This window comes from Indicator indicator, chromosome 7 (assembly GCF_027791375.1).
Source record: "Indicator indicator isolate 239-I01 chromosome 7, UM_Iind_1.1, whole genome shotgun sequence".
NCBI classification, from domain to species: Eukaryota; Metazoa; Chordata; class Aves; order Piciformes; family Indicatoridae; genus Indicator; species Indicator indicator.
In genome coordinates, this window is record NC_072016.1 from 40,641,710 (window position 1) to 40,663,048 (window position 21,339).

Here is a 21,339-nt window from a genome sequence, read left to right on the forward strand (position 1 = left end):
TGAGCAAGCTGGGCTGGTGGGAGGTGTCCCTGCCCATGGCTGGGGGTGGGAACTGAATGCTCTTGAAGGTCCCTTCCAACCCAGCCCATTCTGTGAGCCTCTGAACTTGCAGCCCTGCAGCTGGTGGGGGCAGTGGTAGGGGCTGGATGGCTGCTCAGGGATGGTCAGTTGGTTAAGAATGGCTTCCACCTATGATGTGCTGAATGAAAAGGGAAAGCCACCCTGGGAGGGAAGGTCACCATGGGGGGGAAGGTCTCCCTGGGGGGGAAGGTCCCCCTGGGAGGGAAAGGTCCCCCTGGGGGGAAAGGTCCCCCTGGGAGGGAAGGTCACCATGGGGGGGAAGGTCTCCCTGGGGGGGGAAGGTCACCCTGGAAGCAGTTGCCAGAGGAGGTGGGGAGGGCAGTGCCAGGTTCTGCTGTGCCCTGTGTGAGCCTGAGCTGTGCTTGCAGCTGGTGCTGGAGAGTGGGGACTGGCTGCTGGGAGGAGACCTGCAGGTGCTGGAGAGGATCCGGTGGAACGATGGCCTGGACCAGTACCGCCTCACCCCCCGGGCACTGCGGCAGAGGTTCAGGCAGATGGACGCTGGTGAGGGGCCTGGGGTGACAGCAGCTGGCACAGGGCTCTGCCTGGCACCTGGAGAGCTCTGTCTGTGCTCTGCTGAGGGGCACTGGGTGACAGCAGCTGGCACAGGGCTCTGCCTGGCACCTGGAGAGCTCTGTCTGTGCTCCGCTGAGGGGCACTGGGTGACAGCAGCTGGCACAGGGCTCTGCCTGGCACCTGGAGAGCTCTGTCTGTGCTCTGCTGAGGGGCACTGGGTGACAGCAGCAGGCACAGGGCTCTGCCTGGCACAGGGACAGCTCTGTCTGTGCTCTGCCGAGGGGCACTGGGTGACAGCAGCTGGCACAGGGCTCTGCCTGGCACCGGGACAGCTCTGTCTGTGCTCTGCTGAGGGGCACTGGGTGACAGCAGCAGGCACAGGGCTCTGCCTGGCACAGGGACAGCTCTGTCTGTGCTCCGCTGAGGGGCACTGGGTGACAGCAGCAGGCACAGGGCTCTGCCTGGCACAGGGACAGCTCTGTCTGTGCTCCGCTGAGGGGCACTGGGTGACAGCAGCTGGCACAGGGCTCTGCCTGGCACCTGGAGAGCTCTGTCTGTGCTCTGCTGAGGGGCACTGGGTGACAGCAGCTGGCACAGGGCTCTACCTGGCACCTGGAGAGCTCTGTCTGTGCTCTGCCGAGGGGCACTGGGTGACAGCAGCTGGCACAGGGCTCTGCCTGGCACAGGGACAGCTCTGTCTGTGCTCCGCTGAGGGGCACTGGGTGACAGCAGCTGGCACAGGGCTCTGCCTGGCACAGGCACAGCTCTGTCTGTGCTCTGCTGAGGGGCACTGGGTGACAGCAGCTGGCACAGGGCTCTGCCTGGCACCTGGAGAGCTCTGTCTGTGCTCTGCTGAGGGGCCTGGGGTGACAGCAGCAGGCACAGGGCTCTGCCTGGCACAGGGACAGCTCTGTCTGTGCTCTGCTGAGGGGCACTGGGTGACAGCAGCAGGCACAGGGCTCTGCCTGGCACCTGGAGAGCTCTGTCTGTGCTCTGCTGAGGGGCACTGGGTGACAGCAGCAGGCACAGGGCTCTGCCTGGCACAGGGACAGCTCTGTCTGTGCTCTGCTGAGGGGCACTGGGTGACAGCAGCTGGCACAGGGCTCTGCCTGGCACCTGGAGAGCTCTGTCTGTGCTCTGCTGAGGGGCACTGGGTGACAGCAGCAGGCACAGGGCTCTGCCTGGCACCTGGAGAGCTCTGTCTGTGCCCTGGTGAGAGTGCCCTAGGTGACAGAGAGGTTGTGGAGTCTCCTGGTGTGGAGAACTTCCAACCCCCCTTGGGCATTGTGCTCCTGGGCAAGCTGCTGTGGGTGCCCTGCTGGAGCAGGGGTTGGAGTGGGTGATGCCCAGAGGTCCCTCCCAACCCTTGCCATGCTGTGGTTCTGTGCAGTGCAGCACATAAATGAAGGCCCTGGGGGCTACTGGGCAGTGCCAGGCTGTGACCCTGGGGGCAGTGGCAGGCTGTGCCCAGGGGGCAGTGTCAGGCTGTGCCCGGGGGTCAGTGTCAGGCTGTGCCCGGGGGTAAGTGTCAGGCTGTGCCCGGGGGTCAGTGGCAGGCTGTGCCCAGGGGGCAGTGGCAGGCTGTGCCCGGGGGTCAGTGGCAGGCTGTGCCCTGCGGGGCAGTGGCAGGCTGTGCCCAGGGGGCAGTGCCCGGCTGTGCCCGGGGGCAGTGCCTCTGCCCTCAGACCCTCTGCCTGTCCGCTCAGACCCTCTGCCTCTCCCCTCAGACGCGGTGTTCGCGTTCCAGCTGCGCAACCCCGTTCACAACGGGCACGCCCTGCTGATGCAGGAGACGCGGCGCCAGCTGCTGCAGCGGGGGTACCGCAACCCCGTGCTGCTGCTGCACCCCCTGGGCGGCTGGACCAAGGACGACGACGTGCCGCTGGCCTGGCGCATGCGGCAGCACGCCGCCCTGCTGCAGGACCGCGTCCTGGAGCCCTCCTCCACCGTCCTGGCCATCTTCCCCTCCCCCATGCTCTACGCCGGCCCCACCGAGGTAACGCCGCCCTCGGCTGCCAGCTCCGACAACCACTGAAGGCTCCCTTCCCTTTCCCCTTACCCTTCCCCTCCGCCTTCCTTTCCCCCTTCCCCTTCCTCTCTCCCTCTCTTCCTCCTTTCCAAGTTCCCTCTTCCCTTCCCACTTCTTCCCTTCCCATTTCCTCCCTCCCTCCCTCTCATCCCAGTTCCTGCCTCCCTCCCTTCCCAGTACCTCCCTCCCCAGTTCTTCCTTCCCTTCCCAGTTCCAGCTCACCCCCAAGTCCCTCCATTCCCAGCCCCTCCCTGCCTCCCCAGTTCCTGCTCCCTCCCCAGTCCCTCCCTTCCCAGTTCGTCCCTCCCCAGTCCCACCTTCCTCCTCAGTCCCAGCTCCTTCCCTAGTCCCTCTCTTCCCAGCCCTCCCTCCTCAGTCCCAGCTCCCTTCCCAGCCCCTCCCTCTGTTCCCAGTTCCTCCTCCCTCCCCAGTGCCTCCCTTCCCAGTTTCTCCCGCCCGCATCCCAGCTCCCTCCTCAGTCCCAGCTCCCTCCCCAGTCCCTCCCTTCCCGGTTTCTCCCTCCCCCTCTCAGCTCCCTTCTCAGTCCCAGCTCCCTCCCAAGGCCCTCCCTTCCCAGTTCCTCCTTCCTCAGTCCCAGCTCCCTTCTCAGGTCCTGCTCCTTCCCCAGTCCCTCCCTTCCCAGGTCCTGCTCCTTCCCCAGTCCCTCCCTTCCCAGGTCCTGCTCCTTCCCCAGTCCATCCCTTCCCAGTTCTCCTCTCCTCAGTCCCAGCTCCCTCCTCAGTCCCAGCTCCCTCTGCAGTCCTTCCCACCCTCCCCAGTCTGTCCATTCCCAGTTCCTCCCTCCCCAGTTCCTTCCTCCCCATCCCCTCCCTTCCCCCTGAGTCCCTCCCTTCCCGGTGCCTGTCCCCACGGGGTCAGTGTCCCTGTGTGGTCGGTCTCCCTGTGTGGTCGGTCTCCCTGCGGGGTCGGTCTCCCTGTGTGGTCGGTCTCCCTGCGGGGTCGGTCTCCCTGCGGGGTGGGGTCAGTCTCCCTGCGGGGTCGGTCTCCCTGTGTGGTCGGTCTCCCTGTGGGGTCGGTCTCCCTGTGGGGTCGGTCTCCCTGCGGGGTCGGTCTCCCCGTGTGGTCGGTCTCCCTGCGGGGTCGGTCTCCCTGCGGGGTCGGTCTCCCTGCGGGGTCGGTCTCCCTGCGGGGTCGGTCTCCCTGTGTGGTCGGTCTCCCTGCGGGGTCGGTCTCCCTGTGTGGTCGGTCTCCCTGCGGGGTCGGTCTCCCTGCGGGGTCGGTCTCCCCGTGTGGTCGGTCTCCCTGTGGGGTCGGTCTCCCTGCGGGGTCGGTCTCCCTGCGGGGTCGGTCTCCCTGTGGGGTCGGTCTCCCTGCGGGGTCGGTCTCCCTGCGGGGTGGGGTCAGTCTCCCTGTGTGGTCGGTCTCCCTGTGTGGTCGGTCTCCCTGTGGGGTCGGTCTCCCTGTGTGGTCGGTCTCCCTGCGGGGTCGGTCTCCCTGTGTGGTCGGTCTCCCTGCGTGGTCGGTCTCCCTGCGGGGTCGGTCTCCCTGCTGGGTCAGTCTCCCTGCGTGGTCGGTCTCCCTGTGGGGTCGGTCTCCCCGTGTGGTCGGTCTCCCTGTGTGGTCGGTCTCCCTGCGGGGTCAGTCTCCCTGCGTGGTCGGTCTCCCTGTGGGGTCGGTCTCCCTGCAGGGTCGGTCTCCCTGTGTGGTCGGTCTCCCTGCGGGGTCGGTCTCCCTGTGGGGTCGGTCTCCCTGCGGGGTCGGTCTCCCTGTGGGGTCGGTCTCCCTGTGTGGTCGGTCTCCCTGCGGGGTCGGTCTCCCTGTGGGGTCGGTCTCCCTGAGGGGTCGGTCTCCCTGCGGGGTCGGTCTCCCTGTGGGGTCGGTCTCCCTGTGGGGTCGGTCTCCCTGCGGGGTGGGGTCGGTCTCCCTGCGTGGTCGGTCTCCCTGTGTGGTCGGTCTCCCCGTGTGGTCGGTCTCCCTGCGGGGTCGGTCTCCCTGTGTGGTCGGTCTCCCTGTGTGGTCGGTCTCCCTGCGGGGTCGGTCTCCCCGTGTGGTCGGTCTCCCTGCGGGGTCGGTCTCCCTGTGGGGTCGGTCTCCCTGCGGGGTCGGTCTCCCTGCGGGGTGGGGTCAGTCTCCCTGTGTGGTCGGTCTCCCTGTGTGGTCGGTCTCCCCGTGTGGTCGGTCTCCCTGCGGGGTCGGTCTCCCTGTGTGGTCGGTCTCCCTGCGGGGTCGGTCTCCCTGCGGGGTGGGGTCAGTCTCCCTGTGTGGTCGGTCTCCCTGCGGGGTCGGTCTCCCCGTGTGGTCGGTCTCCCTGCGGGGTCGGTCTCCCTGTGGGGTCGGTCTCCCTGTGGGTCGTTGTCCCCACAGGGTCGGTTTCTCCGCCATGCATGGGTGCATGGCGCCGGTGCCAGCTGTGGTGTGCTGCCCTCAGGTGCAGTGGCACTGCCGTGCCCGGATGGTGGCTGGCGCCAACTTCTACATCGTGGGGCGTGACCCGGCAGGGATGCCCCACCCCGACACCCAGAAGGACCTCTATGAGCCCACGCAGGGAGGGAAGGTCCTGGGCATGGCTCCGGGGCTGACCTCTGTGGAGATCATCCCCTTCCGGGTGGCAGCTTACAACAAGCAGAAGAGGGCCATGGACTTCTATGACCCCAAGAGGTAAGGTGGCAGCAGCCTGGCTGCCTCGTCCCCTGCCCTGCCCCCCAGCCTTGCTGCTGCTCCTCCTCAGACCTGTGAAAGCCACCTGCTGTCCCCTCTGACAGCTGGCCCCGTGGCAAGGGTGGGTGGCATGAGGCCGAAGGTAAGGGAGGCTCTGCTGGCCAGGCTGGATCCATGGGATGAGGTCAATGGGATCTGCAGGGGGACCTGGTCAGGCTGTATCCATGGGATGAGGCCAATGGGATCTGCAGGGGGACCTGGCCTGGCTGGATTTATGGGATGAGGCCAGTGGGATGAGGTTCAACAAGGCTAAGAGCTGAGTGTTGCACCTGGGTCACAACAACTCCAGGAAGGCTCCAGGCTTGGGGCAGAGAGGCTGGAAAATGCCCAGCAGAAAAGGGCCTGGGGGTGCTGGGTGGCAGCAGCTGGAGAGGAGGCAGCAGTGCCCAGGTGGGCAAGAAGGGCAGCAGCAGCCTGGCCTGGAGCAGCAATGGTGTGGGCAGCAGGAGCAGGGCAGGGCTTGTGCCCTGTGCTGGGCACTGGGGAGGCCACAGCTTGAGTGCTGGCTTCAGCTCTGGGCCCTGAGTGCCAGAAGGACACTGAGGGCTGGAGCAGGTGCAGAGAAGGGCAAGAGAGCTGGGGAAGGGTCTGGAGAAGAGGGCTGGGGAGGGAGGAGCAGCTGAGGGAGCTGGGGGGGGTTGGGGTGGAGAAGAGGAGGCTGAGGGAGACCTCATTGCTCTCTGCAGGAGGAAGAAGAGGCTGCAGCCAGCTGGGGGTTGGGCTCTGCTCCCTAGTAATGAGCAACAGGACAAGAGGAAATGGCCTCAAGTTGTCCTAGGAGAGGTTTAGGTTGGACATGGGAAGAAGCTTCTTCCCTGGAAGGGTTCTCAGAGCCTGGCACAGGCTGCCCAGGTGGAGTCCCCATCCCTGGAGCTGTTTCAGAGCTGCAGAGATGTGGTGCAGGGTTAGCCCCAGGCTTGGTGGAGTTAGAGGATGGTTGGACTGGATGCCCTGAGAGGAATGTGCCAATCAAACCAGCCCTGTGGCTGTGCCACTTCTAAGCAGCACACTTTGGGGATGAATGCCAGTGTAGACAGAGCCTCTGGCAGCTGGAGAGCTCCAACCCCTCTTGAAAGGAGAATCATGGGATCATAGACTTGTCAGGGTTGGAAGGGACCTGGAGGATCATCCAGCTCCAACCCCCCTGCCCTGGGCAGGGACACCTCTCACCAGGTCATCCCTTTGCTACTGCTCACACAGCCAGGCCTGGAGCCACACAGTGCAGGGAGGTCTCTGCCCACAGCGTGGTGGCTTCTGTGCTGGCTGACCTGCTGCTGTGGGGCTGGCTCAGGGCAGTGGTGCTGATGTGCCCCTGCCTCTCCTTCCTCCCCCAGGCACGAGGAATTTGACTTCATCTCAGGGACACGCATGAGGAAGCTGGCACGGGAGGGTGCAGACCCACCCGAGGGCTTCATGGCCCCCAAGGCTTGGAAGGTCCTGACTGAGTACTACCAATCTCTGGAGAAGAATTGACCCTGCTGCTGCTGCCTAGCAATTCCTGTATTAAGAGTGAGCCATGATTGGTTCATTGCCCCATGCCACAGATCAGTTCCTTCCCCCTGCTTTGGCTTCCCCCCACCCAGGTCACTAATCAGACACTTGGAACCTGCTCCTCTCGGCCCTCGGAGCCGCCGGGAGTGTCCCCGGGGGGCTGGAGGAGCAGCGGGGGCCCTGCGTCCCCAGCTGAGCCCAGCATAGCCTGCAGAAGGGCCAGCTGGATCCCTCTGGGGCTGGGCACCAAGCCCTGCTGCAGAGCTGGCACCTCAGCACCAGGGTTTGTCCTCTGCATGGAGCAGAGCTGGAGCAGTGCCTGCCCTCCACCCCTCTCCCGGTGCTGCCCGAAATTGCTGCTGCCAGCCTGGCAGAGGGAGGGACCCAGAGCCCTCAGTGCTGGGATCCAGTCACTGCCCTCCAGCTCATGCCTTAAGCAGAGGGATGTTTTAACACCCTCTCATTGACAGGATTGGTTTTAATCAGCCTCAACCATCTTCCAGTTCCTGGTGGCCAAGACACTGCTCAGGCTCCTTCCTTGCTGCCTCCTGCATGCTGCCTCCAGTCCAAACCAAACCAAACCTCCAAGATCAGCTTTCCCTGAGGACTCTGCCGTGGCCACTCACAGCCTGGTGGACCCCATGGGCTGGGGGGAGCTGGCCTGGGAGACACCATAAGCCTGGGAGATGTCTGAGAGCAGAGCTCCATCAACCCGAGGGCAGCAGGATGCTGTTTGCACGCTCTTGTGGGAATCCTTTGTGGAAATAGGCTGCCCAGGGAGGTGGTTGAACCCCCAGCCCTGCCCCTTAGCTACTACCCATTGCAGCACCAACAGCTCCTGCACCCCTTAGCTACTACCCATGCAGCACCAACAGCTCCTGCACCCCTTAGCTACTACCCATTGCAGCACCGACAGCTCCTGCACCCCTTAGCTACTGCCCGTTGCGGCTGACGATCCCTGTACTCATCCTTCCGCCCCAGGGGCAGCCAGAAGCACAACGGATCAGCTGCTCCTCCTCCTCTCCTGCTTTGCTGCTCAGCACAGCAGCTCCACGCTCAGCAAGCACAGTCCGGGCAAGCCTGCTGCACCCCCCGCCGGCGCCGGCCCCTGCCGTGCCCCCCAGCCCTCCTCCGTGCTTGGCAATAATCTTGCCCCAAAGCCCTTTTTAACATCCTTGCTCAGCTGCTTTGGGGGGGGGGGAGGGGGTTGGGTTGGGTTGGTTTGGTTTTGGGGTCGTTTTACAAGTATTCGGAGCAAAGAGCCCAGCGCTGAGAGCTCGGGAAGAAGGCAGCCTGCAGGAGCCACGCTGTGAGCTGAGCCCAGCCCAGCAGCTGCCTCTGTGCTCAGGGCCCTTTTGTTTTGGGGGGGGGAGGGGGGTAGGACACACACACACACACAAACTGGAGAGAAATGTGACCTTCCCGACTGGGATTGCAACCTTTGCCAGGTGTGAGGAGGGAAATTGTGCCTTAACTCATCAAAGAGTAGGGGACCCCGCCCCCCATCCTCACCCCAAATGGCTCCAGCAACACACACCTTGGTGCATCATCAGCCCCTGGCCCCCAGCCTGGGGTGCTGCTTACCTCTGATCTGAGCCCAGTTGAATGGGGTGGGAGGAGCAGGGCAGGGGATTTGGGTTTTCTTTTTTATATAGTGTATTTATTAAAGACATGAGACTGGAATTTGTGCCTCCACTGCTGCCTCCCATGACTTTATAATGTATTCTGAACTCCAGACTCTGTACCAGAACCCTCACGTTGAGTATAAATAAATATTTATACATCCACCTGACTCCTGCTGTGGTGTTTGATGGTGGGGGGAGGAAATGAGAACCACCTGGGCAGGTGGCAAGGGGGCAAGGCTGCAGCAGTGGCATAAACACAGCTCCTCCCCAGCACCCCCCAGCTCCAGCCTGGCACACTCAGCAAGGCCAACCCTGCAGCCCTGCTCCTTCAGGAACCCCAGCCCTGCAGCCTCTCTCCCTCAGGAACCCCAGCCCTGCAGCCCTGCTCCTTCAGGAACCTCAACCCTGCAGCCTCTCTCCCTCAGGAACCTCAACCCTGCAGCCTCTCTCCCTCAGGAACCCTAGCCCTGCAGCCCCTCTCCTTCAGGAACCCCAGCCCTGCAGCCCTGCTCCTTCAGGAACCTCAACCCTGCAGCCTCTCTCCTTTAGGAACCCCAGCCCTGCAGCCCTGCTCCTTCAGGAACCCCAGCCCTGCAGCCCCTCTCCTTCAGGAACCCCAGCCCTGCAGCCCTGCTCCTTCAGGAACCTCAACCCTGCAGCCTCTCTCCTTCAGGAACCTCAACCCTGCAGCCTCTCTCCTTCAGGAACCCCAGCCCTGCAGCCCTGCTCCTTCAGGAACCTCAACCCTGCAGCCTCTCTCCTTTAGGAACCTCAACCCTGCAGCTCTGCTCCTTCAGGAACCTCAACCCTGCAGCCCCTCTCCTTCAGGAACCTCAACCCTGCAGCCTCTCTCCTTCAGGAACCTCAACCCTGCAGCCTCTCTCCTTCAGGAACCTCAACCCTGCAGCCCTGCTCCTTCAGGAACCTCAACCCTGCAGCCTCTCTCCTTCAGGAACCTCAACCCTGCAGCCCTGCTCCTTCAGGAACCTCAACCCTGCAGCCTCTCTCCTTTAGGAACCTCAACCCTGCAGCCCTGCTCCTTCAGGAACCTCAACCCTGCAGCCTCTCTCCTTCAGGAACCTCAACCCTGCAGCTCTGCTCCTTCAGGAACCTCAACCCTGCAGCCCTGCTCCTTCAGGAACCTCAACCCTGCAGCCTCTCTCCTTTAGGAACCTCAACCCTGCAGCCTCTCTCCTTCAGGAACCTCAACCCTGCAGCTCTGCTCCTTCAGGAACCTCAACCCTGCAGCTCTGCTCCTTCAGGAACCTCAACCCTGCAGCTCTGCTCCTTCAGGAACCTCAACCCTGCAGCCTCTCTCCTTCAGGAACCTCAACCCTGCAGCCTCTCTCCTTCAGGAACCTCAACCCTGCAGCCTCTGCTCCTTCAGGAACCTCAACCCTGCAGCCTCTCTCCTTTAGGAACCTCAACCCTGCAGCCCTGCTCCTTCAGGAACCTCAACCCTGCAGCTCTGCTCCTTCAGGAACCCCAGCCCTGCAGCCTCTCTCCTTTAGGAACCTCAACCCTGCAGCCCTGCTCCTTCAGGAACCTCAACCCTGCAGCCTCTCTCCTTCAGGAACCTCAACCCTGCAGCCTCTCTCCTTCAGGAACCTCAACCCTGCAGCCTCTCTCCTTCAGGAACCCCAGCCCTGCAGCCCTGCTCCTTCAGGAACCTCAACCCTGCAGCTCTGCTCCTTCAGGAACCTCAACCCTGCAGCCTCTCTCCTTCAGGAACCCCAGCCCTGCAGCCTCTCTCCTTTAGGAACCTCAACCCTGCAGCCCTGCTCCTTCAGGAACCTCAACCCTGCAGCCCTGCTCCTTCAGGAACCTCAACCCTGCAGCTCTGCTCCTTCAGGAACCTCAACCCTGCAGCCTCTCTCCTTCAGGAACCCCAGCCCTGCAGCCTCTCTCCTTCAGGAACCTCAACCCTGCAGCCCTGCTCCTTCAGGAACCTCAACCCTGCAGCCTCTCTCCTTCAGGAACCCCAGCCCTGCAGCCTCTCTCCTTTAGGAACCTCAACCCTGCAGCCCTGCTCCTTCAGGAACCCCAGCCCTGCAGCCCTGCTCCTTCAGGAACCTCAGCCCTGCAGCTCTGCTCCTTCAGGAACCTCAACCCTGCAGCCCTGCTCCTTCAGGAACCTCAACCCTGCAGCCTCTCTCCTTCAGGAACCCCAGCCCTGCAGCCCTGCTCCTTCAGGAACCTCAACCCTGCAGCCTCTCTCTCTCAGGAACCCCAGCCCTGCAGCCCTGCTCCCTCAGGAACCTCAGCCCTGCAGCTCTGCTCCTTCAGGAACCTCAACCCTGCAGCCTCTCTCCTTCAGGAACCTCAACCCTGCAGCTCTGCTCCCTCAGGAACCTCAGCCCTGCAGCTCTGCTTCTTCAGGAACCTCAACCCTGCAGCCTCTCTCCTTTAGGAACCTCAACCCTGCAGCCCTGCTCCTTCAGGAACCTCAACCCTGCAGCCCTGCTCCTTCAGGAACCTCAACCCTGCAGCTCTGCTCCTTCAGGAACCTCAACCCTGCAGCCTCTCCTTTAGGGACCTCCACCAGGTGCCTGTCTTGCTGCCTGTCTTGCTGCCTGGGCTGCCTAGCGTTGGCCATATCCTATGTAACCAGTGCTGTAACTGCACTGCCTTCTGCTGCCCTGCATCTCTCTGCTGCTCAGCCAGCAGCTCGAGCTTGCAGGGCAGGTGCTGCTGCAGCCCTTGTTCTCCTCCTGAGCAGCTGTAAATGGGCTGTGGATCACTGAGCTCAGCTGAGCCTTGCCAGGTCACCACTGCACCACACATATCCCTCACCACCACATCTTCATGGCTTTGGAACCATGGATGGCGATGGGGACTCCACCACTGCCCCCAGGGCAGCCTGGGGCAGGCCTTGGCAAACTTCAAGGGGAAGAAGTTGTTCCTCATGTCCAAGTTGAGTCTCCCCTGGTGCTGCCTGAGGCTGTTTCCTCTTGTCCTATCACTCAGAAGAGCCAAAGCTTGCTCATGCTGCCAGCTCCTGTGTGATGGGGTTGGAGGCTTTTCCTCTGCACCTGCAGCCCTGGCACAGGGCTGGCTGCAGGCCTCTGGGCTGTGCCCTTAGTTCATGCTCCCAGGGCTCCCAGCACCATTCCCTGCAGCACCCTGGGCTCCACCCTGGGCTGCCTGGCTGCCACATTTCCAGGCTCCCAAGCACCAGCCAGGGAAAAGCTGCCCCTGCCCAAAGCAAGTCCAAAGCCCCCACCTGTGTTTCCAGCACTCCCCAGCGGGCACACTGCTGATGGGTAGAGGAACCAGAGCAGCAAAACCTCAGAGCAACCAAAGCCCTCATGTAGTGACCTGGTCCTTAGGGCTACTGCCAAGGTTTCTGTTTGTGTTCCAGCCTGGCTGGATCAGCTGCTTCACAGCCTGGGGACAAGTGAGACACAGCCCACCCTGCACATGTTGTCTGCTGCTGTGTGCTGGGGCTGACCTGGCCCCAAACACAGCCTCTGCCTGCTGGGGGGATGTCTGTGTCCCTTCCTGCCCCAGGCTGTCACCTTTAACCCCCAGGAGAAACCTATTTCACCTGGAACTTGGTGTTACAGCTCAGTCAGAGCTGGAGCCTGGCTCAGCCTTGTGGAATGATGCTGGGCCTGAGGAACTGGTCCCAGTGCCACAGCAGAAGGCTTCAGCTTGGGGTTGACAGAGTGTGTGCCAAGTCTGTCCTCAGGCAAGTTGAAATGCCACACTGATGGGACCTCCTGCCTTCCACTTTGTGCCCCCTGCCCCTTGGCCTGGCCCTGGGCACCACTCAGCAGAGCCTGGCCCCAGCCTCTTGCCCCCTCCCCACAGCTCCTTTAGCTCTTGCTGAGCATTGCTCAGCTGCCCTCTGGGGCTGCTCTTCTGCAGGCTCTCAGCCCCAGGGCTCTCAGCCTTTGCTCCTCCCAGAGCTGCTCCAGGCCCCTCAGCAGCTTTGCAGCCTGCCCTGCACTCTCTCCAGCACTTCCCTGTCTCTGGAACTGGGGAGCCCAGCACTGGCCCCAGGCCATCAGCTGTGGCCTGACCAGGGCAGAGCACAGTGGGGTTGGTCCCTGTGCTGGCTGCCTCAGACCTTGGTGCTGTGTCTGTGGCTGACTGGAGCTGGGCAGGAGCTGCTCTCATGCAGTGCTGATTCCTGATGCTCTCAGACTTCAAAATGCTGTGATGGAAGCTGACTTTGCCTCCTGCCTGTGCTTGTCCAGCTCTAGCATTCCCAGCCCTAGAAAGCTTTGGGGGCTCAGAACTGGGGAGTTTAGAACTGGACCCAGGACTCCAGAGCAGAGCAGAGCAGAGGGGGAGGAGAACCTCCCTCAGCCTGCTGGCCACACTCTTCTTCATGCACCCCAGGACACCATTGGCCTTCTTGGCCACAAGAGCACCTCATCTGTTACTCAGTGGTCCCTCAGGACTCCCAGCTCCTTCTGCTCAGAGCTGCTTCCAGGCAGGTGCTCCCTCCCCTGTGCTGCTGCAGGAGGTTGTTCCTCCCCAGGGGCAGGACCCTTGGTGAACTCCATGAGGTTCCCTCTGCCCAGCTCTGGAGCCTGGCCAGGACTGACACAGCCTGAGGGGTGTCAGCCACCCCTCCCAGTTCTGCACCATCAGCAGCCTGGGGAAGGGGCCACTCAGTCCCTTTGCCCAGGTCACTGATGTTCAACAAGAATGGACCCTGTCCTGACACCTGTGGAGCATCAGAAGCTGCAGGCCCCTGGCTGGACTCTGCACTGCTGATCAAACCCCTCTGAGCTCTGTCCTTCAGCCACTTCTCCCCCACCTCACTGCCCACTGAGAGCTTCACCTGGCTGCTGTGCAACTCAACCTTCCTAAGAGAGCAGCTCCCAGGAAGCAGCACTCCCTGCACCTTGCATTTTAACTCTACTCCTCAGGGCCAGGCTCTCTCCCAGCACAAGGCCTCCATTCCTGCTCTCTGCCCTCTGGCACCTCTTGGCTGAGCCTTCCCTGGCTCAGATTTCCACAGCCCCTTTTCCCTACCTCACTGTGCTGGAGTACGAAATGAGCATTGCTGCACACCTGGTAGACCCTCTCAGCATGCATGTAAGGACCTGGGTGCTCTGAGGAAAGCCCTTCACAGCTTCACAGATGGCATTGGGCTGGAAGGAAGCCTCCAAGGGTACCTTGTCCAACCCCCCTGCAGGCAGCAGGGACTCCTCCAACCAGAGCAGGCTGCCCAGGGACACAGCCAGGCTGAGCTTGAATGTCTGCAGGCATGGAGCCTCAACCCCCTCCCTGGGCAGCCTGTGCCAGTCTCTCCCCAGCCTCACTGTGCAGAACTCCCTCCTGATGTCCAACCTAACTCTGCCCTGCTCCACTTCCAAACCCTTGTCCCTCAGCCTACCCCCACAGCCCCTTCTGAACAGTCCCTCCCCAGCCTGCCTGGGGTCCCCTGCAGATACTGAAACACAGCTCTGAGGTCTGCCTGGAGCCTTCTCTTCTCCAGGCTGCACAGCCCCAACTCTCCCAGCCACAGGAGAAGGCTTCCAGCCCTGTGATAATGTTGGAGTGGGTCTAGAGGAGGCCAGCATCAGGTCCATGTCTCTCTTGTGGGGTAGTCACCTGAGCTGGCCCCAGCCCTGCAGGTGAGGTCTCCCCAGAGCAGAGCAGAGGGACAGGATCCCTTTTCTCCAGCTCTGCCCACACTGCTTTGGAACTGCCACTGAACCTGGGCATCAAGTGCCTCTTGCTGGCTCCTGCCCAGCTGCACTTCAGCCTTGGAAGATCTTCATTTTGCATCATTCTGAGGCTGTTTTTAAAGCCCTCATGTTTGGGAGCCAAAGAGGTGAAATAGGGCTGACCTCAGAGCTGCTGCAGGTCTGTGTGGGCCTGAGAGACACAGGTGAGCAGTGGCCACCAGCAGCAGCCCCCAGGCTTGGTGGCTGGCCCCAGCTTGTCTGTCATTTCCTCCTGAAGTGCAGTTTTGCTTTACACAGTCCCAGTGTATTCCATGCTCCCCCAGCCCTCCCCTAGCAGAGGGAGCAGCCCCAGGGTGGGGGGCAGAGCAGTTCTGGGGGTGCACTCCTGTGGCATGAGCACAGAATTCATGATATGGTAAGAAAGGAAACCAAGTGACTGTCAAAACTTACTGCCAGGCCCTTCCCCAGAGCCACCTCAGTGTGAGGTACCACAGAATCAGTCAGGGATGGAAGGGACCCCAAGGCTCAGCCAGTCCCAACCCCCCTGCCATGGGCAGGGACACCTCACACTGCATCAGGCTGGCCAGAGCCTCATCCAGCCTGGCTGCAAACACCTCCAGGGATGGGGCCTCAACCACCTCCCTGGGCAACCCATTCCAGGCTCTCACCACTCTCATGGGGAAGAACTTCTTCCTCACATCCAGTCTGAATCTCCCCACTTCCAGCTTTGTTCCATTCCCCCCAGTCCTGTCACTCCCTGAGAGCCTAAAAAGTCCCTCCCCAGCTTTCTTGTGGCCTTCCAGGATCTGAAGGGGGCTCCAAGAAGGTCTCCTGGGAGCCTTCTCCTCTCCAGCCTGCACAACCCCAACTCTCTCAGTCTGTCCTCATAGCAGAGCAGCTCCAGCCCTCTGCTCCTCCTCCTGGCCCTTCTCTGGACCCCTTCCAGCCCCTCCACAGCCTTCCTGGCCTAGGGGCTCCAGACCTGGACCCAGAGCTCCAGGTGGGCTCTCAGCAGAGTGGAGCAGAGGGGGAGAATCCCCTCCCTGGCCCTGCTGGCCACACTTCTCCTGCTGCAGCCCAGGCTCTGCTTGGCTCTCTGGGCTGCAAGTGCTCACTGCTGGCTCCTGCTGAGCTTCTCCTCCCCCAGCACCCCCAAGGCCTTTCCTTCAGGGCTGCTCTCCAGCCAGTCCCTGCCCAGCCTCTCTCAGTGCCTGGGATTGCCCTGCCCCAGCTGCAGGACCTTGCCCTTGGTCTTGTTGAACCTCCTGAGGTTGGCTTGGGCTCAGCTCTGCAGCCTGTCCAGGTCCCTCTGGATGGATCCCTTCCCTCCAGCCTGTCCAGCTCCCTCTGGATGGATCCCTTCCCTCCAGCCTGTCCAGCTCCCTCTGGATGGATCCCTTCCCTGCAGCCTGTCCAGCTCCCTCTGGATGGATCCCTTCCCTCCAGCCTGTCCAGCTCCCTCTGGATGGATCCCTTCCCTCCAGCCTGTCCAGCTCCCTCTGGATGGATCCCTTCCCTGCAGCCTGTCCAGCTCCCTCTGGATGGATCCCTTCCCTCCAGCCTGTCCAGCTCCCTCTGGATGGATCCCTTCCCTCCAGCCTGTCCAGCTCCCTCTGGATGGATCCCTTCCCTCCAGCCTGTCCAGCTCCCTCTGGATGGATCCCTTCCCTCCAGCCTGTCCAGCTTCCTCTGGATGGATCCCTTCCCTCCAGCCTGTCCAGCTCTCTCTGGATGGATCCCTTCCCTCCAGCCTGTCTGCTGCACCACACAGCTTGGTGTCATCACCAAACCTGCTGAGGGTGCACTCAATGCCTCTGTCCATGGCACCAACAAAGATGTTGAACAAGCCTGGTCCCAGCACTGAGCCCTGAGGGACTCCACTTGTCCCTGGCCTCCCCTGGGACATGGAGCCATTGACAGCCACTCTCTGGGTGCAGCCATCCAGCCAGTTCTGTATCCATCTAGTGGTGCCCACCCATCAAACCCATGTGCCACCAGTCTGGAGAGCAGGCTGTGGTGTGGGACAGTGTTGAAGGCTTTGCTCAGGTCCAGGTAAATGACATCAGGGTAATGCCCCCCAGCCTCAGTGCTGGCAGCAAGGAGAGCAGGAGATGGCTAAATCGTATTTATTGAACCCAAAGCCCTTCCCTCCTCCTGGGTTTGGCAGCTCAGAGCACAGGAGGGAGCAGAGGGGCACAGAGCACCACCCCCTGCCTGTGGCATGCAGCCAGCACACAGCACAGGCACCAGAACCCAGCGGGGGGGAGCTCCGTGGCAGGGCAATCAGGGTCCTACCCTGCTTACCCAAAACAAAAACAAACAAACAAAAAATCAAAGCCAGGTTTAAAAGGGAGCCTCAAAAAAAAAAAAAAAAAAAAAAAAAAAAGCAGAACTCATCCAAAGGGAGCAGCACTCACAGGCCTGAGCAGGGCTTTGCTGTCAGTCCCACAGCAGGGCACCAGCTGTCAAGTGGTCAGGAGAAAGAAGCAAACATCAGAGGAAGACTTCAAGCTGTGCCTGGCTGGAGAAGCAGCAGGGGGTCTGCCTCGGGGCTGGCTGCTGACAGGAGGAGCAAATGGGAACACAGCATTGGGATGAGCCTCCAGCCTGCACCTCCTCCCACACAGCTCTGCCTGCAGGCTCTGTGCCCCCTGGAAGCCCCAGGTGTGGGCACAGCCTCCCAGGGTAAGGCTCACACAGGGCACCCCTGCCGGGCTGAGCTGCAGGCAGCTGTTCTTGCTCTGGGGCAAGGACTCTTCCACTTCCTCACCCACCAGGTTCCAGGAACTTAGGAGTTGTTGTGGGATCAAAACAATGCCAGAAAGAGGGGGGTCCTCCCACTCCCACCCACCCACCCCCAGCCCCTCACTGTGGTTGGTTGTGGGGGTTTTCTGGGTTTGGTTTTCTTTTTTTTTTTTCTTTGCTAATTGATTACAGAGGTGGAGCTTAAAAAAAAAAAAAAACAAGAAGAAAACAACCCAAACCAATCCCAGATCTGAGCCCAGCAGGGAGGTGCTCCTGGCTCCTGCCTAATCCAGGCTGACGTGCATCAGGACGTTCTGCAGCGTGGCGTCCTTCGACCTCCTCATCTTCTCCACCGCCCTCTGCAGGTCCTGCTGCTGCACTGGCCGGATCTCATCCTCCTCCTGGCTGCCAGGGAGACAGTGGGAGCAAGGGACAGCCGTTGGGACCTCTGCCACTCACTCAGCTCCCCTCTCCCAGTTCAAAGTCATTGTCCCTCAGCCCTTGGCAAAAGTGTTTCCCAGTAGCTCCCTGGACTGGGGCCAAGCCCAGGCAGGTGCAGGCAGCTGAAGCACTTGGCTGGGGGTGAAGAGCCAGAGCAGAGCCAGGACCCATGGAGGCAGCTGGCAGTGCTCAAAGGAATTGTTCCAAAGAATCCTAGAGAAGGGGTTGGCTTGGAAGGGACCTTCCAGGTCATCCAGCTCCAAGCCCTGCCATGGGCAGGGACACCTCCCACCAGCCCAGGCTGCTCAAGGCCTGGAACACCTCCAGGGAGGGGGCAGCCACAGCCTCCCTGGCAACCTGTGCCAGTCTCTCCCCACCCTCACGCTCAACAATTTCTTCCTCCTCTCCACTCTCAGTCTGCCCTCTCCCAGCTCAAAGCCATTGAATCATAGAACCAACCAGGCTGGAAGAGACCTCCAAGATCCTCCAGTCCAACCGACTGTCCCTCAGCCTGGCACTCCCAGCCCTTGGCAAAAGTAGCTCCCTGGATTGGGATAAGTGGGATGGAGCCCAACGCAGCCTTAGGTGCTAGAGGGGTGTACCTTCTGGTGTGACTCTTGTGCAAGGGACTGGCCCCTGTTCAGCCAGGGCAAGTGGCCATCAGAAAGCAGCCTTCCAGTGCTGCTTGCCTGGGCTGGGGCTGCTGGAGCAATGCTGTAGTGCAGCACAGAGTCACAGAATGGTTTGGCTCCCCTCCACTCTTTGAGCTTGCCCACTTTAGCCCCAAAGCTGTTCTTTCCATGACCCAAAGGCCCCTGCTTGTTGGGTTGGTGGTGGATTTTTTTTTCTGGCTGCACTGGGGCAGTTTGTCACTAAGAAGAGAACTATTCCCTGTGGGGGCTCAGCACAAGCTTCTAATCCTCTGTAAAACTGCCAGCACCACCCAACCAAGATGGAACTGATTGGCCAGGGTGGAAGAGCAGCCAGGAGCACCCAGAGGTGCTGTCCAGCTGCCAGAGCAGGGAGGACAAGGCCCCCTTACCTCTCCTCCTCACAGGCAGAGTTGACATACTCCCTGACGCAGAGCAGCGCCGCATCCCGGCACATCTCCTTCAGGTCACTGCCTGAGAAGCCATCGGTCTCCTTGGCCACCTCCAGCAGGTCCACATGCCTGTCCACCTGCCAGACAGCCACAGCCACCACAGCATGTGAGGCACCTCTGGAGAGCTTCCAGTCCAAGCCCCTGCCAGAGCAGGAGCAGAGAATCCAGCACAGGGCACACAGGAACACATCCAGACAGGGCTGCAAAGGCTCCACACAAGGAGACTCCACAACCTCTCTGGGCAGCCTGCTCCAGGGCTCTGGCACCCTCCCACTCAAGAAGTTCCTCCTCCTGGTGAGCTGCAACCTCCTGGGCTGCAGTTTCCATCCCTTGCCCCTTGGCCTATGCCAGGGCACAAGTGAGCAGAGGCTGTCCCTGTGCCTTCCTTCCTGCCCCCCAGCCCTCAGCTCTTGACAGACATTGAGCAGATCCCTCTCAGCCTTCTGCTCTGCAGACTGAACAGCCCCAGGGCTCTCAGCCTCTCCTCCCCAGGCACTGCTCCAGGCCCTTCAGCAGCCTTGCAGCCCTCCCTTGGCCTCTCTGCAGCAGATCCCTGTCCCTCCTGACCTGGGGAGCCCACAACTGGATGCAATATTCCAGCTGTGGCCTCAGCAGGGCAGAGGAGAGCAGAGGGGGAGGAGAACCTCCCTGGCTCTGCTGGCCACACTCTGCTGCATGCAGCCCAGGACCCCCTTGGCCTTCTTGGCCCCCAGGGCACATTGCTGTGCCAGGCAGAACTTGCTGCCCCCCAGCACTGCCAGCTCCTTCTGCTTGGGGCTGCTCTCCAGCAGATCCCCTCCCAACCTGTCCTGCTGCAGTTTATTCTTCCTGCCCAGCTGCAGGACTCTGCTCTCATCCTTGCTGACCCTCAGGAGGTTCCTCTCTGCCCAGCTCTCAGCCTGCCCAAGTCTCTGAATGGCCTCACAGCCTTCAGGTGTCTCAGCCAAGCCTCCCAGTTTGGTACCATCAGCAAACCTGCAGAGCAGACCCCGTCTGTCTGTCTGTCTGTCTGTCTGTCCCCACATCAGTGTCATTGCTGAAGATGTTGAACAGGACCAGACCCAGCACTGATCCCTGGGGCACTCCACTGGTCCCAGCTCTCCAGGTGGCCTTGGCACCACTGACCACCACTCTCTGCACTCTGTTGTGTAACAGTTCCCAATCCCTCTCACTCTCTGCTCTTCTGTTCCACACCTCCTGAGCTTGCTATGGGAGGCAGTGGCAAAGGCCTTGCTAAGGCCATCCCCTGGTCTGCCTGCATCTCCCCATTCAGTTAGGACATCACAGAAGGCTATCAGATCAGCCAAGCCTGACTTCCCCTCTGCAGTCACTCACTATGACCACCAAAGACACACCACAGCCTCCTCCTGGTGTGCTCCTTCCTGCCCTAAGAACTTTCTCAGCCTTCACTGTCTTTTAGCTTTCCAAAAACAAAAAGTCCTTTCTCTGAGCTCTCCAAAGAGTTCCCTGCTTGCAAGGAAACCCAACAAAACTCTGGGGCTGATTAAAAAACACCCCCAAAAACCCAGGAAAGAAGAGGCAACCAAAAACTAACCACCACATTCCCAAATCCCAGCATGGGGAGGGCTGGAAGGGACCTCTGGAGATCATCCAGTCCAACCCCCTGCTCCAGCAGGGCACCCACAGCAGCCTGCCCAGCAGCACAATGCCCGGGGGGGTTGGAAGCTCTCCACACCAGGAGACTCCACAACCTCTCTGGGCAGCCTGCTCCAGCCCTCCAGCACCCTCACAACAAACAACTTTCTGCTCCTGCTCAGCTCCAACCTCCTGCCTTCCACTTTCTGCCCCTTGGCCTGGCCCTGGGCACCACTCAGCAGAGCCTGGCCCCATTGAGATGAACCATCTTCTGCCAAGGCTGGGGCTGAGCCATGGCCCTCAGCACCACATCTCTGCAAGCTTTGAAACACCTCCAGGGATGGGGACTCCACCACCTCCCTGGGCAGCCTGTGACAGGCTTTGAGAACCCTTCCAGGGAAGAAGCTTCTTCCCATGTCCAACCTAAACCTCTCCTAGGACATCTTGAGGCCATTTCCTCTTCTCCTATCACTGGGTCCTAGGGAGCAGAGCCCAACCCCCAGCTGGCTGCAGCCTCCTCTCAGGAGCTGTAGAGAGCAATGAGGTCTCCCTCAGCCTCCTCTTCTCCACCCCAACCCCCCCAGCTCCCTCAGCTGCTCCTCCCTCCCCAGCCCTCTTCTCCAGACCCTTCCCCAGCTCTCTTGCCCTTCTCTGCACCTGCTCCAGCCCTCAGTGTCCTTCTGGCACTCAGGGCCCAGAGCTGAAGCCAGCACTCAAGCTGTGGCCTCCCCAGTGCCCAGCACAGGGCACAAGCCCTGCCCTGCTCCTGCTGCCCACACCATTGCTGCTCCAGGCCAGGCTGCTGCTGCCCTTCTTGCCCACCTGGGCACTGCTGCCTCCTCTCCAGCTGCTGCCACCCAGCACCCCCAGGCCCTTTCCTGCTGGGCAGTTTCCAGCCACAAGCTCCCACAAGGCTGGGGTGTCCATGGGGTTGTTGTGACCCACATGCAGGACTACCCTAAAACAAGACCTAGAGGAGCTTTGTCCTGAGGGAAACATGAAGCAGGGCTCAGAAGTGTCACTCCTCTCCACCTGACTGGACAGACTTAAGCCAGAACTCAGCAGCTCTCCTCCCTGCTTCCTGAGCTCTGGAAGCTTCCTCCACTGCCCAAGGTGACAGGCAAAGGTGATTCAGCAGTGGTGGGGACATAAATGCATCACCCTCTCACACACCAAGGAGATGGAGCCTGAGAAGTCCTCATCCTCAGAGCTGGTGATTCAGCACACAGCCCTAGCCTGCTGCTCACACCTTAGGCTTGTGCTTAAGCCAGGAGGCAACTCTCCTGCTTGGCTTCAGCCCCACACCCCCAACCACAGAGGGTTCCTCAGTTACCATCAGAGGTACCCTGGCAGATCACCTCCACCTCACTCCAAGCCAGGCAGAAA

At 61.3% G+C, this 21,339-nt stretch overlaps 2 protein-coding genes across 2 annotated transcripts in view; one reads left to right on the forward strand and one right to left on the reverse strand.

Annotated features, from left to right (window-relative positions):
* The window catches only part of LOC128967858 (bifunctional 3'-phosphoadenosine 5'-phosphosulfate synthase 2), a 43,407-nt gene extending 36,585 nt beyond the window's left edge, over window positions 1-6,822 (forward strand). The window contains exons 9-12 of the mRNA XM_054382109.1: window positions 450-585; window positions 2,325-2,593; window positions 5,016-5,245; window positions 6,640-6,822. Coding sequence (XP_054238084.1) covers window positions 450-585; window positions 2,325-2,593; window positions 5,016-5,245; window positions 6,640-6,778 — 774 coding nt within the window. The 3' untranslated portion in view covers window positions 6,779-6,822. The remainder of the gene's footprint in view (window positions 1-449; window positions 586-2,324; window positions 2,594-5,015; window positions 5,246-6,639) is intronic.
* Window positions 6,823-17,026: 10,204 nt separating this feature from the next.
* ATAD1 (ATPase family AAA domain containing 1) overlaps window positions 17,027-21,339 on the reverse strand; it is a 32,266-nt gene continuing 27,953 nt past the window's right edge. Inside the window, exons 9-10 of the mRNA XM_054382241.1 lie at window positions 18,298-18,434; window positions 17,027-17,219 (exon numbers count right to left, since the gene is read on the reverse strand). Coding sequence (XP_054238216.1) covers window positions 17,099-17,219; window positions 18,298-18,434 — 258 coding nt within the window. The 3' untranslated portion in view covers window positions 17,027-17,098. The remainder of the gene's footprint in view (window positions 17,220-18,297; window positions 18,435-21,339) is intronic.